We start from the raw sequence: 13,448 nt of genomic DNA, 5'->3' as shown, positions 1-13,448 counted from the left end.
TGAGTCCACATTTTATCATTGGCATAAATAAGCCCTAGATCTTCCCAGTAAGTGTATTTAGGCTGCAGACCTCAGCCACTTGTAGATTACAAAGATGAATTGTTGCCACTTGAAACAAAATCAAGACCTTGGCCTCTCTTTATTGGCTTAAGTATATTGGCTTAAGTCTTCTACAAAACTAGTTTTGTTAGCACATTAGATTGCAGAGCTTGAAACTGTTAAGTACTGGGGGAATTGAAATCACTTGGGGAAATAAATCATGTGGTTTAAGAAGCATTGCTGCACAAAGCAGATCATGTCTTAAACTCTTGACATTTGTTACTGAGAAGATGGAGACTATCGACCTCATCAGATGGGCTGCCAGAATCGTCACGCATCATGGCAAATCCAGTGGTGCCTAGCGGGGGGCATGGGAACTCATCTCCCCATCTTCATATCACCCGGCTTCCCTCCTACCTCATCCTATGGTGGAAATGTCCACTGCCAGGTTTCCCCCAGTTGATCCAATACAACATGGGAAGCCTCCTGTGTTGGTGCCATGGTGGCATGCACCAGTCCTCTATAATTTTACAACAGAGCCCAGTTGTAAGTAGTCCTACATTATGGGGTGAGAGCTGAAGGGCTCAGTGTAAAACTATAGAGGAACAGGCACATGCTGCCAAAAAGTACCCCATCTGATGAGGACATTGGTTCTTCTTAGCCCTAGTAGGACATCACCCAAAAGAGTGAGAGGGACATACATCAGAAAGAAGAGATAAGCTTCTGCGTGTCCACAGAAGAGAGGTTTAATATGCTTATCAGATCTCTTGTACCTTCATATCAGGAAGTATTTTACACTTGTGGAGAACCTGAAAACATGGACAAACTCAGAAAAGAATGGAATACAATGTTAGAAATGTGGGGAGGGGGGAGAGAAGACTTTTGTTTTGTGTCTAACAGACTGGTTTGAGATACCAACAAGATAAGTTGATGACTCAGATGCAAGACTCTTAATGTTCTTGAGCAATATTTCGTTGTTAATAAGTCATGGTATACTGATCCTCGGAGAAAAATGAGTAAAACAATGTATCAGCTAATTTAAAAAGCCTCTACTTTCCCCCAACTTTCCTTTCCTTTTACCTCTTTTAAAAATAATTATAAGCCTATGAGCAAAAGGCATCATTTTGAAAAAATTACAGCATGCAAGGGTCCTTATATAATTTTAAATGGATGCTTATGATAATAAAACTTGAGATCGTGAGATGCAAGAAGCAAAATCATGGGGTAGTAAAAATAGTTCTTATTTCATGGTATAGTGAAAAAGTAGTGAATTTTCATGGTACATGATTTGTGATTTTTTTTTAAACCCTGAAATGGCTGTGAGTAGAGAATTGTCCATTATTTTATTTTGTGTATCGTTGAAATGTTTTAAGTTTTTTTCAAATATGTTGTTGTTTCGGGCTTGTCTCTGTTGTGAGCCGCCCCGCATCCCTTCGGGGAGATGGGGCGGGATATAAAAATAAAGTTTATTTATTATTATTTATTATTACTTGAAAAAGAAAAGAAATAGCATGGCATGCCAAGCTGTCAACACACCTTCAAAATGGTCGCATCACATAATATTTTGCAGTTTAAGATGCGTTGCAGTAAGAAATAGACTTCTTTGTAACTGTTTGTATCTTAGGGATAAAAGACACAACTGGAATAAAGGATCGTTCTGAATTGTTGTAAGGCACAGAGAAATAATAATAATAATAATAATAATAATAATAATTTATTTATATACCACTTTTCTTCCTAAATGGGACCCAAAGCAGCTCACAACATTATATAAAAAACAATACAATATGTGTGTGTGTGTGTGTGTGTGTGTGTGTGTGTGTAAAACAATAGCTTATACAAACAAATTTACAATAAGAAATAAACACATTTATTTCGGGTAGCTGAGAATCTTATTCACTGTATTTAAAATATTTGGGAGCTTTTATTGTTTTTAATACATAAGTTTCTTTTGCCTTATATTAAATTTTCAACAATATACAAATTAATTTTAAATTTCAGTTCATTCTACTCTCTATAATGAACTGAAATGGCACCAGTAAAAACATGAACCATAATGACATGACCCAAGCAAAACTACAGTGAGTACTTTGAAGTCATATTGATTTTGACATGGGAAATTCTGATTTATTTCTTTGACTTTTATAAGATTTTAATATAATAATATACACCAGGGTGGATGGGAAATCGCATTACTGCTATACAAATTATGTTTTACTTTGGTGCTTTGGTAAAATGGTCAAAATTGAAACTCCTTAATACGTTTCAAGCAAAAACATACATTTCTTTGTACGTTAGCCCCAGCTTCTGCCAACCTAGCAGTTTGAACACATGCAAATGCAATCATGCCGGCCACATGACCTTGGAGGTGTCTACAGACAACGCTGGCTCTTAAGCTCAGAAATGAAGATGAGCACCAACCCCCAGAGTCAGACACGACTAGACTTAATGTCAAGGGAAAACCTTTACCATATACTGTATATATATTACTTAGTAATGGACCTGTGAGATTGCTACAAAAACATCCCAACAAGCTTGCCATTGCCTCTTCAAATAATTTTCATGCATATGTTTCATTTGGATCCCAGAAAACTCAAGTCTAAATGCTGAATGGATTTATGTCCCATAAATATCAACATAACAAGTTCTAGAAAGCTAAAGATGAACAAATTAAGCAAGAGCAATTAAGTAATTGCTTACAAGATGTGTATAAACAGCAACGAAAAAACATACTCACTGGCATTGGACCACTGACTGTCGCCATAAGAATCACAGGGTTTTTTTGTTTTTGTTTTGAACTGATATTGCCTTTTGCTTAAAAATCAGATATCCCAGGATATCCTTGGTGCAGTCTGGACACCAGGGCCAATCCTTTGTCCACACTGGACACCGGCACCATCAAACTTCCCTTGCTCTCCTCGGTGAAGGGAAAGGGGGTGAGTTGCACCAATGTTAATCTGAGCTCCTGGTCATCTTGGGTGCTTCTCTGGCTGTCAAAACAGCAAGAAGGACAGAGCTCTGTGGCTGGCTAGGAGCAGCTGGTGGTGGCATCATAGAGATGAAATGCAGACTGCCCCACGGAGCAGATGCGGGTTGAAGTCCCAGCACAAATGTGCAGGATCCAGGGCAGATTTACACTAGGCTAACTGGCCCAATGTGAATGAGCTCTTGGCTGCACAGGGAGATATAGGACTTGGTATACTGTACAGTTTCCAGAGAGTGAACATGTTAGTTTCTTGCAGAAAAACCAAAACAATTTGTCTCTTCGATTCTATACAATTATCACACTACGATTCCGATTCATCTGCAGATTGGGGATGGGTGGATGTTGTTTTCTCATCTGGAATCTCTGTTCAGACTACCAAACCTCAGAAGTGGTGAAAGAGGAATCAAAGGATGATAACTGTGTCATGGAAAAGAGACATAAACTCTGACTGTAGCATAAGCTTTGGGGGGGCAGGCTGAATTGGAGTCTTCGATGTGGCATAAGAAGTTTTTTTAAAAAATGAGATAGTGTTCCTCAATATGATGAGATCCAGAATTTTAAAAATTATGATTTTGAGGACTTCATCAGGCAGCTGTGGGAAAAGTGGAGGGAAAAGTCTTACCCCGTTCCTTCCTTCCTGTCCCCGTCTTCTGGGATGGTCACTGTCTTCCCCCACCTTTCCTCCACTTTACCCTTTCTTTCTCTATCAGAAGTCGATTGAGACCTGACTCCTGATAGAGGCCTTCAGTCTCCGTTTCCATAAGCTTAAGAAACAGAGCGCCACAGAGTCCCACTGCAAGTGCCCTTAATTCATCTGATAGCCTTCGTGGGACTCCATTTCTGCAGCACATGGAAATGGAGCTGGAATATCATCTGATAAGGTACCTGTTATATGGTCCTATTAGCCACCTGTAATATGGCAATGGGCAGGAATGATCACATTATTTGTTCAGACCATATACCACAAGGCTGAAGTAGACACTATTTAATTATGCTTAGAAATCAACCACAGTTTCTCAGTTTTAGTCATAGTAGTATGTGGAGCATACTTAAACTTTTTTAATGCTTGCTATAAAAAAGAATAAAGAATTTTAAAAGTACACTGGATTTTTAAAAAATTGACATTTGAACTGATTGATGAATGAATATTTTAAATACGTAATGGCATGTACTAAGCAGATATGAAACAAAAAAATATTCTGTGAACATTAAAATAATTAAAAGCCTTGAAACATTATCTTAAGTGGACTCTAACTGCATCCACTTTGTGAAGGGAATCCACTGTGTGTTACTAGGAAATGTTATCTCACAAACTTTGCTCCATAGATCTCAAATTTAAATGGGTCTGCTGAAAAATATGGATGCAGTTTGAATATATATGTGTGTGTGTGTTTTGTATTTGAGACAAAGTTTGTGTACATTAAACAAAAAGAGAGAAAAGGTGTTATTGTCTCAGCCACCCATGGCCAATTCTGGAAAAGGGATATTCAGCCTATACTACCATATAGTATCATAGAATCATAGAATAGTAGAGTTGGAAGAGACCTCATGGGCCATCCAGTCCAACCCCCTGCCAAGAAGCAGGAAATCGCATTCAAAGCACCCCCGACAGATGGCCATCCAGCCTCTGCTTAAAAGCCTCCAAGGAATAACACTGCTATGTCAATTAGTCAACTGGTCTTTTTTCCCAATGGTATCTAGAATTACTAAAAGGAATTCCAAATCATTAGAATTAAAGACTGTACATGTTTTACTTAGAAGTAAATTCCACTTAAATTTGTGAGATATATTCTGAAGTAAATACTGTATGTTTAAAGCTGAAAATCATCGGGCTTGCAGGAACAAAATTAGGCACGCTCTGAATTCTTCCATTTGATAACAAGCAGGAATCACCCCATAACACTATGTAACACGATTTTTGTTCCTGGATTATACATGTCATTTTCTAATTGCTTCTATCATAAAAACATGGGAAAGGTTTATTAAATCGCTAAAGCTTTGTTTTTGTGGGACATCCTGTAGCATGTTTTGCTATGGTTTTTCAATGAATATCTCATAGAGTCTCGACCAATTCAACATAGCCTGTGGCAGCCACAAAAACAAAGTTTCTGGAGTATAACTACTTTTAAAGTAAATAAATACCACACAATTAAATGGGAAATAACTCTTTCAAACCAGGAATTTTTTTTTCAAATTTAATTACATAGTATAATAGAACTGAGAATTGTTCTCTTTGCCATACCTCTCTCTCTTTCTCTCAGTTATTCCATCTATCATAAAACATCTTATAGCTGTTAAGTGTTGTTCTACTTCCTAAACAACAAAACTGAAACGGGATAAGGGGATGTTCAGCACTTTGACATGTTTTTTTTTTTTTACTATCTCATACTCTTAATGCTGTCTCTGTTTCATTTATAACTATACAAGCTTATTGAAAACACTAGAAAGTCCCAGATTTTGTTCCTATTTTTTTTTTTTGGGAGATCCATACGTGTTTTTTCATCTCTGAATATTTTCTATCAGCTCCCAGTACAACCAAGTAATTTTAATAGCAGCTTCACAGGGCAATTTATTTTAATGAAGTATGAAACTGGAAAGAACAAGAACTAAATCTGGAACTTTTCAATACCCCTCTATTCTGCCTTGATCAGACCACACCTGGAATCACATTGTGTCCAGTTCTGAGCACCGCAATTGAAGGGAGATGTTGACAAGCTGGAAAGTGTCCAGAAGAGGGTGACTAAAATGATCAAGGGTCTGGAGAACAAGCCCTGTGAGGAGCGGCTGAAAGAGCTGGGCATGTTTAGCCTGCAAAAGAGAAGGCTGAGAGGAGACATGATGAGGGCCATGCAGAAATATGTAAGGGGCAGTCATAGGGAGGAGGGTGCAAGCTTGTTTTCTGCTGTCCTGGAGACTAGGAACAACAGCTTCAAACTACAGGAAAGGAGATTCCACCTGAACATGAGGAAAAACTTCTTAACTGTGAGAGCTGTTCAGCAGTGGAACTCTCTGCCACAGAGTGTGGTGGAGACTCCTTCTTTGGAGGCTTTTAAACAGAGCCTGGATGGCCATCTGTGGGGGGTGATTTCAATCCAATTTTCCTGCTTCTCAGCAGGGGGTTGGACTGGATGGCCCATGAGGTCTCCTCCAACTCTATGATTCTATGATTCCATGAAATGCTTATAGTGGCTTCTTGCAGTTTTGAAATGATGTGGCTTTCCTCCCCAGTTCCCATAGCTCTGTTCTGCAAAACCCTCTAATTTTTCAATTGAGCAGAAGAAACCTTCATCTTTACTCATTTACAATATTGTTCTGGAAAGGTAGTGTCTAGGGAAAAATCCATAGTAACATAGTAGTTTATTTTGCTAAGAAACTCAATCAAGATCAGTCCTTAATTTTTTTTCAAGGGATGGGCTGTATGGAAGAATTATCGCATTTCCTATTTTGAAACAGTGCATCGAGTGCTCAGTTCTCTTATTACTTGACATCTGCCAGCTTTGGGCACTCATCAGAGTTTGCCCAGCTTTTCTTTGTAGTTGAGATGAACAAATGCTTCAACATTCAATATTTTCTTTTTGAAATGTCTTTCATTTATTGATGAAACAGATACCCAGTATTCCATTTTCAAATACTTGAAACCAAATCTACAACATTTAATGGATGTGTGCTAAACAGGTATGACTAATCCATATTATAGGATTCGTAGCATAGGAGGGGATGCAGACAATCTTGCTTGGCATTGGTACAGTAATGCGCTATGATCCATATGCCTGTTTTCCCATTGAGCATCTCAGCAAGATACCAAGGAGAGCCATCTGCCAGGAGACCCTTTTGAAGCAAACCAGGGAGAATCCCTTTCCCCCCTGCATGACATCAACATTAATTAGATGTTAATATCTTATGTTTAGAAAGTGAGAATAGGTAGAAAAACAATTACAGGGCTTGATTTGAATATGTATCATTTCATTTTTTTAATTACTTTTGTGTTGCCGTTTACACAACAGGAATGGCTCTGTCGTCAACGACAGTCTCTTTGTTTCTATAGCTTTAAGCTCTATTTTTCCCCCATGGAAAACTTTTACTTTGTTCCTGAAATACAGTAAAACTTCCAGGAGAAGATAGTTCTTTAAGAGCAACGTGACAGTTAAGAATCTCTTTTTCTTCGTGGCAATTCACGAATGCTATGGATAGTAGACAGTACTCTGGCTTAAGACTTCTGATAATTTTTGGAGGTTTCATTTGTTTGGGCTATGAATAATGCAATTGTAGTACTCAAATACTCAATTTGTTTTTATAATCACTACTAGGAATGCTTACAACTAAATGCAAACATGAACCTTGATGCAACCAGCATGTGCCTCCAAAGAAATCTCCTTAGAAATCAACTCCCTTTCTTCAGCAAAACTTTAGTGTGGGCAAAGATGCTCCAGATTTCTACATATACCTGCAGGATCATGCCTTTTCCGCCTTGTTAGTTGGTGTGATGGCCTTGCCAGATGTTATAGAAAGTCGCTTAGGTCATGGTGCTAAAATTGCTCTGCTTCCCTCATCCTTGCCTCTCTGAGACTTCTTTTCTGCAGCTTTATCTAACTAAACTAACATCATTAACTTTAATGGTTTGGGAATCTAAATGAGAATAACATTTTTGGAGAGCAAAATTAAAGACATTAATGACTACGTGAAAAAACAAAAACTACACGGAAAAACAAAAAAAATCAGAACTATTTCTAGCACTAATCAAGATTTAAACAGGCGCTCAGCAGACTATAGGTTAATATCCAAAGATTTCAGTATATTCGTATATGGAAAGGTATGTTTTACATCGGGCTGAGATTATCTTTCAACTCTATATTTAGGCATGATGTAGTACAGTAGAGTTTCACTTATCCAACACTCACTTATCCAACATTCTGGATTATCCAACGCATTTTTGTAGCCAATGTTTTCAATACAATACAAAATATACCAATATATTTTGGTGCTAAATTCATAAATACAGTAATTACTACATAGCATTACTGCGTATTGAACTACTTTTTCTGTCAAATTTATTGTATAACATGATGTTTTGGTGCTTAATTTAATCATAATCATAACCTAATTTGATGTTTAATAGGCTTTTCCTTAATCCCTCCTTATTATCCAACATATTCTCTTATCCAACATTCTGCCGGCCAGTTTATGTTGGATAAATGAGACTCTACTGTACTTATAAAGGTCTCAAAATACTTTTTCAATTTATTCAAAAGGTATTTGACAATGCTCACTTCTCGTATCTTCACACATGACAAACATTTTCTCACTTCTGTGAACTACAGAAGATTAAAAACTACAGGCTACCTCTCAATCCTAGCCTGCTTCTAAACGTATAGTTTTAAAGGCTTCCTATAGAGATGATAATAAATGAAGGCTGCAGTCTTATCATTCACTTGCTGTGAACCAGTTCAGTTGAATTTAATGGGACTTCCTCAGAGTAAAGAAACAACTGGACTACAGCCAAAGCCTTGTTAAACAAAAGCAGACAAGATGCATTTATTGTTTCTCTGAGTGAATAATAATAATAAAAACGCAATCTAGGCTTTTAAGCAAAGTATGTGTCTGAGATATTTTACATCTGTCTTAGGCAAAGGCAGAAGGACATTCCCACAAAGAGGATGTTTTGCTTCTTTGTTCTTTCTTGTTTTACATTTTAGAAGTCACATTTGCACAAGAGAAGCTTGTATTTAAATATATAGGTGTATATTTACACACACATACATAGCCTGTTTTCCTCAAAACAAGACCTATCCAAAAATAAGACTTTTCTGAGGTTGCTCAAAATATAAGCCCTATTTCAAAAATAAGTGCTAGATATAGTTCATTTAAAAAGTCAATTTGGAAAAATAAGACTGCCCCTGAAAGGAAGCCTTAACACATCTTTTGGAGCAAAAATTAGTATAAGACCCTTATTTTGGGGGAACCAGGGTGTGTGTGTATATATATATATCACCCATACATATAAATACATACATGGTTCTTATCTGATACTACCACAAAAATATAACGATATCTACTATCAATGCAGAATGCTATGAAGTAGATTATACTATATAACATGATTTGTGTTCTTGGGTTATAAATGTCATTTCCTAATTGGTTTTATCATAAAAACATGGAAAATAAACTGCAAAAATTTGTTTCTGCAGGACATCCTGCAGCACATTTTGCTATCGTTTTCAATGAATATCTCATAGAGTTTCAACCAATAAGACATAGTTTGAGGGAGCCACAAAAACAAAGTTTCTGGAGTAAGACAACAACTTTCAAAGTAAGTACCACACAATTAAACAGGAAATAACAATTTCAAAGCAGGAACAGGGGGGAAAAAATCAAATTTTGTTATATAGTTTTATCAAAGGTTGCAAGGCAGAGCATTTCTTTTAATTATCTTAGTTTGCATCAGTGTCTATATTTAAAATACAAATTAATTTTAACGAATACTTTGCTAAAAATCCAAATCAAAACAAAACAAAACAATTTAAGCATTTCTGAAAAGTTTTATAGACTGAATTTTGGGAGGCTTTTCTCCCTCTGAATTAACAGAATTTGTGCATCGTCATATATTTTCTCCCAGATTGTAGACTGCAAATTGCATTCTGCTCTTGATTTGTAACCTCACATTGTTGCTAAAAGGATTATGCCTAAATTGCATGTATTTGCAACTGCATCCCTCCCCAACCAAAATTTAGATTTTTTTCTAAACCAATAGCATCTTTCCCCACCAGGAAGACAGTTGATATTGCAAAATATATATGTGGCGTGGATATCCACATGTGTATCATAATAATATTTTCCTCATTATGAGCTATATTATTATCATCCACTTGTGTTTTGGTCCATGTTTCTAACATAAGAAACATGTCATGTTTTCATTGATACATGTGAAACAGTACTATAATTTACATCGCAAAATTGCTATGTTGTTCTGACATTCTTCTGGCCAAATGCAAATGAAAAATATATTTCAAAAAAGGAATTCATTTTTTTAAAAATATCTCGTTTCAACAAAAGTGAAAGAAGAGAAGGGAAGTGCCCAGTGACAGATTAAAAAAACCAAAACAAAACAGGGACTTAAGGCACCAAGTTTTGAGTAGAATCCATATCTTCACATGAATTATATTGCTTTGCATACAGTGGAAACAAATCGGACCCGAAGAGGGCAAAACAGCTGGTTCTGTGTTTATCTTTCATATACAATGTGGGAGGAGCGTCCCTCAAATAAAACAAACACTGGACATCTGTTTAACCTACAAACCCTCATGGAGTTGGCTTTTGAGGACGGGCTGGCCCCTCACATTTGCCCCAAAAGGACAACACTGTAAAAACACAGAATGCCTGCTTTCTTCATCTATTTCCAGATTTTGAAATGCATGCTATCCTTCAATTATTTGCTTGTCATTTGTACAGTGTTTCTGGTCTTATTCACCCTTTTAAAATCCTTTGTGACAAATGCAGACCTTCCCATGTTAATCCCATTTTGCTATATGACATTTTCGTAGTGACAGCTGCTCTGTGTGTGTGTGTGTGTTTAGACATTTATATCTTGTACAGTCAATAATACCACACTCCCATAGAAGATGCAGACTCTAAAGTCATGAGGCCTGAGGATTTCCCCTAAAAATACAATTACAGTAGAGTCTCACTTATCCAACATTCACTTATCCAGCGTTCTGGATTATCCACTGCATTTTTGTAGTCGATGTTTTCAATACATCATGATATTCTGGTGCTAAATTCGTAAATACAGTAATTACTGCATAGCATTACTGCATATTGAATTACTTTTTCTGTCAAATTTGTTGTCTAACATGATGTTTTGGTGCTTAATTTGTAAAATCATAAGCTAATTTGATGTTTAATAGGCTTTTCCTTAATCCCTCCTTATTATCCAACGTATTGGCTTATCCAACATTCTGCCGGCCAGTTTATGTTGGTTCAGTGAGACTGTACTGTAAAAGCCATTTTCTTAAACTTTGCTTTGGGTTGCTGTTTTGGTTTATGCAAAAAAGAGGGAATAAGGGGAAATAAAGGATTGTAATAGCATTTTTCAAATTGATCTAAGCTTGGAAATAAGATATCTAAAAATTAAAACTGATGTCCTTGTTGGTATGATAACAGAGGGCAGAAAAGCTTTTTTATGAATCTAACCCCACAAAGGCTGCATAATTTCAGTTTTTCAGAAAATGAACCAAAGCTGACCAAATAGGAAGGACTACCAAATGAGTCCGTGGTGGGGCTGAGATTTCGATCTTATAACATTCTGTATCATTTGAAACCCCCAACCCTCTCTTCCTCCTCCTCCGATTTGGAAGCCCTGTTGTACAATGCAAACTCATACATTTCACCCCCCAAGTATTAAGGACCCGCCACCTACCAATTTGGCAGTTGTGCTGTCTGTACCCTGATGCTGCCGACTAGTGTGAGGTGGACATGGACCAAGCGCCTTCCATCCTCCACACCGAAAAGGCATAACTGAGCCTCTCGTGGGCCACATAGCTGCAACTGGTCATCTTATTGTCCATCTCATCGCTCTGGAGCACCTGGTAGAGGAAGTCTATGTACCTGGAAGCCAGCTTGAGAGTCTGGATTTTACTGAGTTTGTCAGAAGGCAGGGTAGGGATGATTTTCCTCAAGGCAGCAAACGCTTCGTTGAGAGATTGAGTCCTCTGCCTCTCTCGGACGTTAGCCAGAATCCGTTGGCTTTGGAGCTCCTCGTAGGACTGGGCTCCCGGGCTGGACTTCTTTCCCCTTTTGCCTGGGGCCGGACTTCCATCTTCGCTGGACTTCTTACTGCATCTCCTCTTCCTCCCAAATCTCTTTGGCTGCCTCTCCAGCTCCTCTTCACTGGTCCCTAAGCTGTCCACAGGAGAAACAGGAGAACTAGAACTTTCTTCCATTCTTTCTGCAAGGAAGGGAGGGCAGGAGGGAGGGAAAAAAGGAATTCTCCCCCCTCCTCAAATGGTGGGTGTCTCTCTGTGTATTTTAAAAGTGTGTTTTAAATTCCAGAGACACAGCCTTTGGAAAAACAGAAAGGGTTTTGCTGAGCAAACGTTTTCCAGGTCTCTTGAAGGGATCTTATTTCAAGGACCGGGCTGTGCAAAAAATTGAGGTCTTGGAGAGAGGAAGTTATTCTAACTTTTTTGGAAACTTTAGCTGAGCTCAGTTGCTAAATAGTTGACAGAAATGAGGGAGATGCAGGGCTGCTCTCTGATTGGACCAGCAGGCCAGGGGGAGGAAAACAGCTTCCCCAGCTAACGTTTTACAGTTTTGGGTTACAGTTAACAAAACCTTGGACACGCACCTACAATAGGCACAACTATGACTTCCCCCTCATATCCCCAGTTCTGTGCATACAAATTTGTGCCCATGCCAAGCCTTCAAAATCAAACACCCCATTAAGTATTCCTCTGTTTTTTGAATGCCTGTAAGTTTGTAGAAGCTGTTGTTAAGTCAATACAATACACCTCAGATACTAGTAGGAGACTGAAGTACAAGATTTAATTTATTGTAATGTGTGGGGGCCTTGAAATTTTTTTTTGCAGAATGAATCCCTTCCCAGCCACCTCAAAATATTGAAATCACAAGGAGACAAATAACAATGGAGTTCTCAGCTGATTTTCAAACCTTCTTTGTATGGAACAAGAGGTCATTTCTTTGTACTTCACCCCTATCATTTGTTTAAAAAAAGCAGATGTTATAATTTAATTGTTTTGGTAAACACAACTGAATAAATCAACATTAACATACTTCTGATAACTATTTGGAGCCTCAGTTTTTTCATGTATCATGGCCTACGTTAAGCTCTGGCTATACCAGGTAGGGCTTTATCAGAGCCCTTGGACAGATGCAGGTCAACATAGTCCTGAGTTATGCAGACCAAGGTCCAAACTCAGGGTAAGAAAGCTTCTTATTCTGTAAATTTCAGGTAAAGTAAAACACATCAAAATAAAAAGCATTACGTCAAGTAAAAGTTAGCAAAATGTCCTCAGGTGTAATCCACAAAGTAGGGCCCCCCGGTAGCACCGTGGCTTAAACCCATGTGCCGGCAGGACTGATGACTTAAAGGTTGGGTTGGTGACCTGAAGGTTGCCGGTTCAAATCCAACCAGGGGAGAGTGTGGATGAGCTCCCTCTGTCAGCACTAGCTCCATGCAGGGACATGAGAGAAGCCTCCCACAAGGAAGGTAAAAATATTTTAAAATTCAGAGCGTCCCCTGGGTAATGTCCTTGCAGACAGCCGATTCTCTCACATCAGAAACAACTTGCGGTTTCTCAAGTTGCTCCTGACACACTAAAAAAATCCACAAAGCAGTTAAATGATAGCCCCTGTCTCTTGCATTTTATATGCGGGACAATATTACAGATATAACTATGGAGAAAAGGAA

At 38.0% G+C, this 13,448-nt stretch overlaps 1 protein-coding gene across 1 annotated transcript in view; it reads right to left on the bottom strand.

The window, feature by feature from the left end:
* Positions 1–12,765, bottom strand: part of twist2 (twist family bHLH transcription factor 2) — a 40,223-nt gene extending 27,458 nt beyond the window's left edge. Inside the window, exon 1 of the mRNA XM_003215141.4 lies at positions 11,439–12,765. Coding sequence (XP_003215189.1) covers positions 11,479–11,961 — 483 coding nt within the window. The 5' untranslated portion in view covers positions 11,962–12,765 and the 3' untranslated portion in view covers positions 11,439–11,478. The remainder of the gene's footprint in view (positions 1–11,438) is intronic.
* Between the last annotated feature and the right edge of the window lie 683 nt (positions 12,766–13,448).

Source organism: Anolis carolinensis, chromosome 1, assembly GCF_035594765.1.
Source record: "Anolis carolinensis isolate JA03-04 chromosome 1, rAnoCar3.1.pri, whole genome shotgun sequence".
NCBI classification, from domain to species: domain Eukaryota; kingdom Metazoa; phylum Chordata; class Lepidosauria; order Squamata; family Dactyloidae; genus Anolis; species Anolis carolinensis.
Note: the sequence above shows the minus strand (reverse complement) of the source record. Positions and strands in the feature narration are given on the sequence as shown.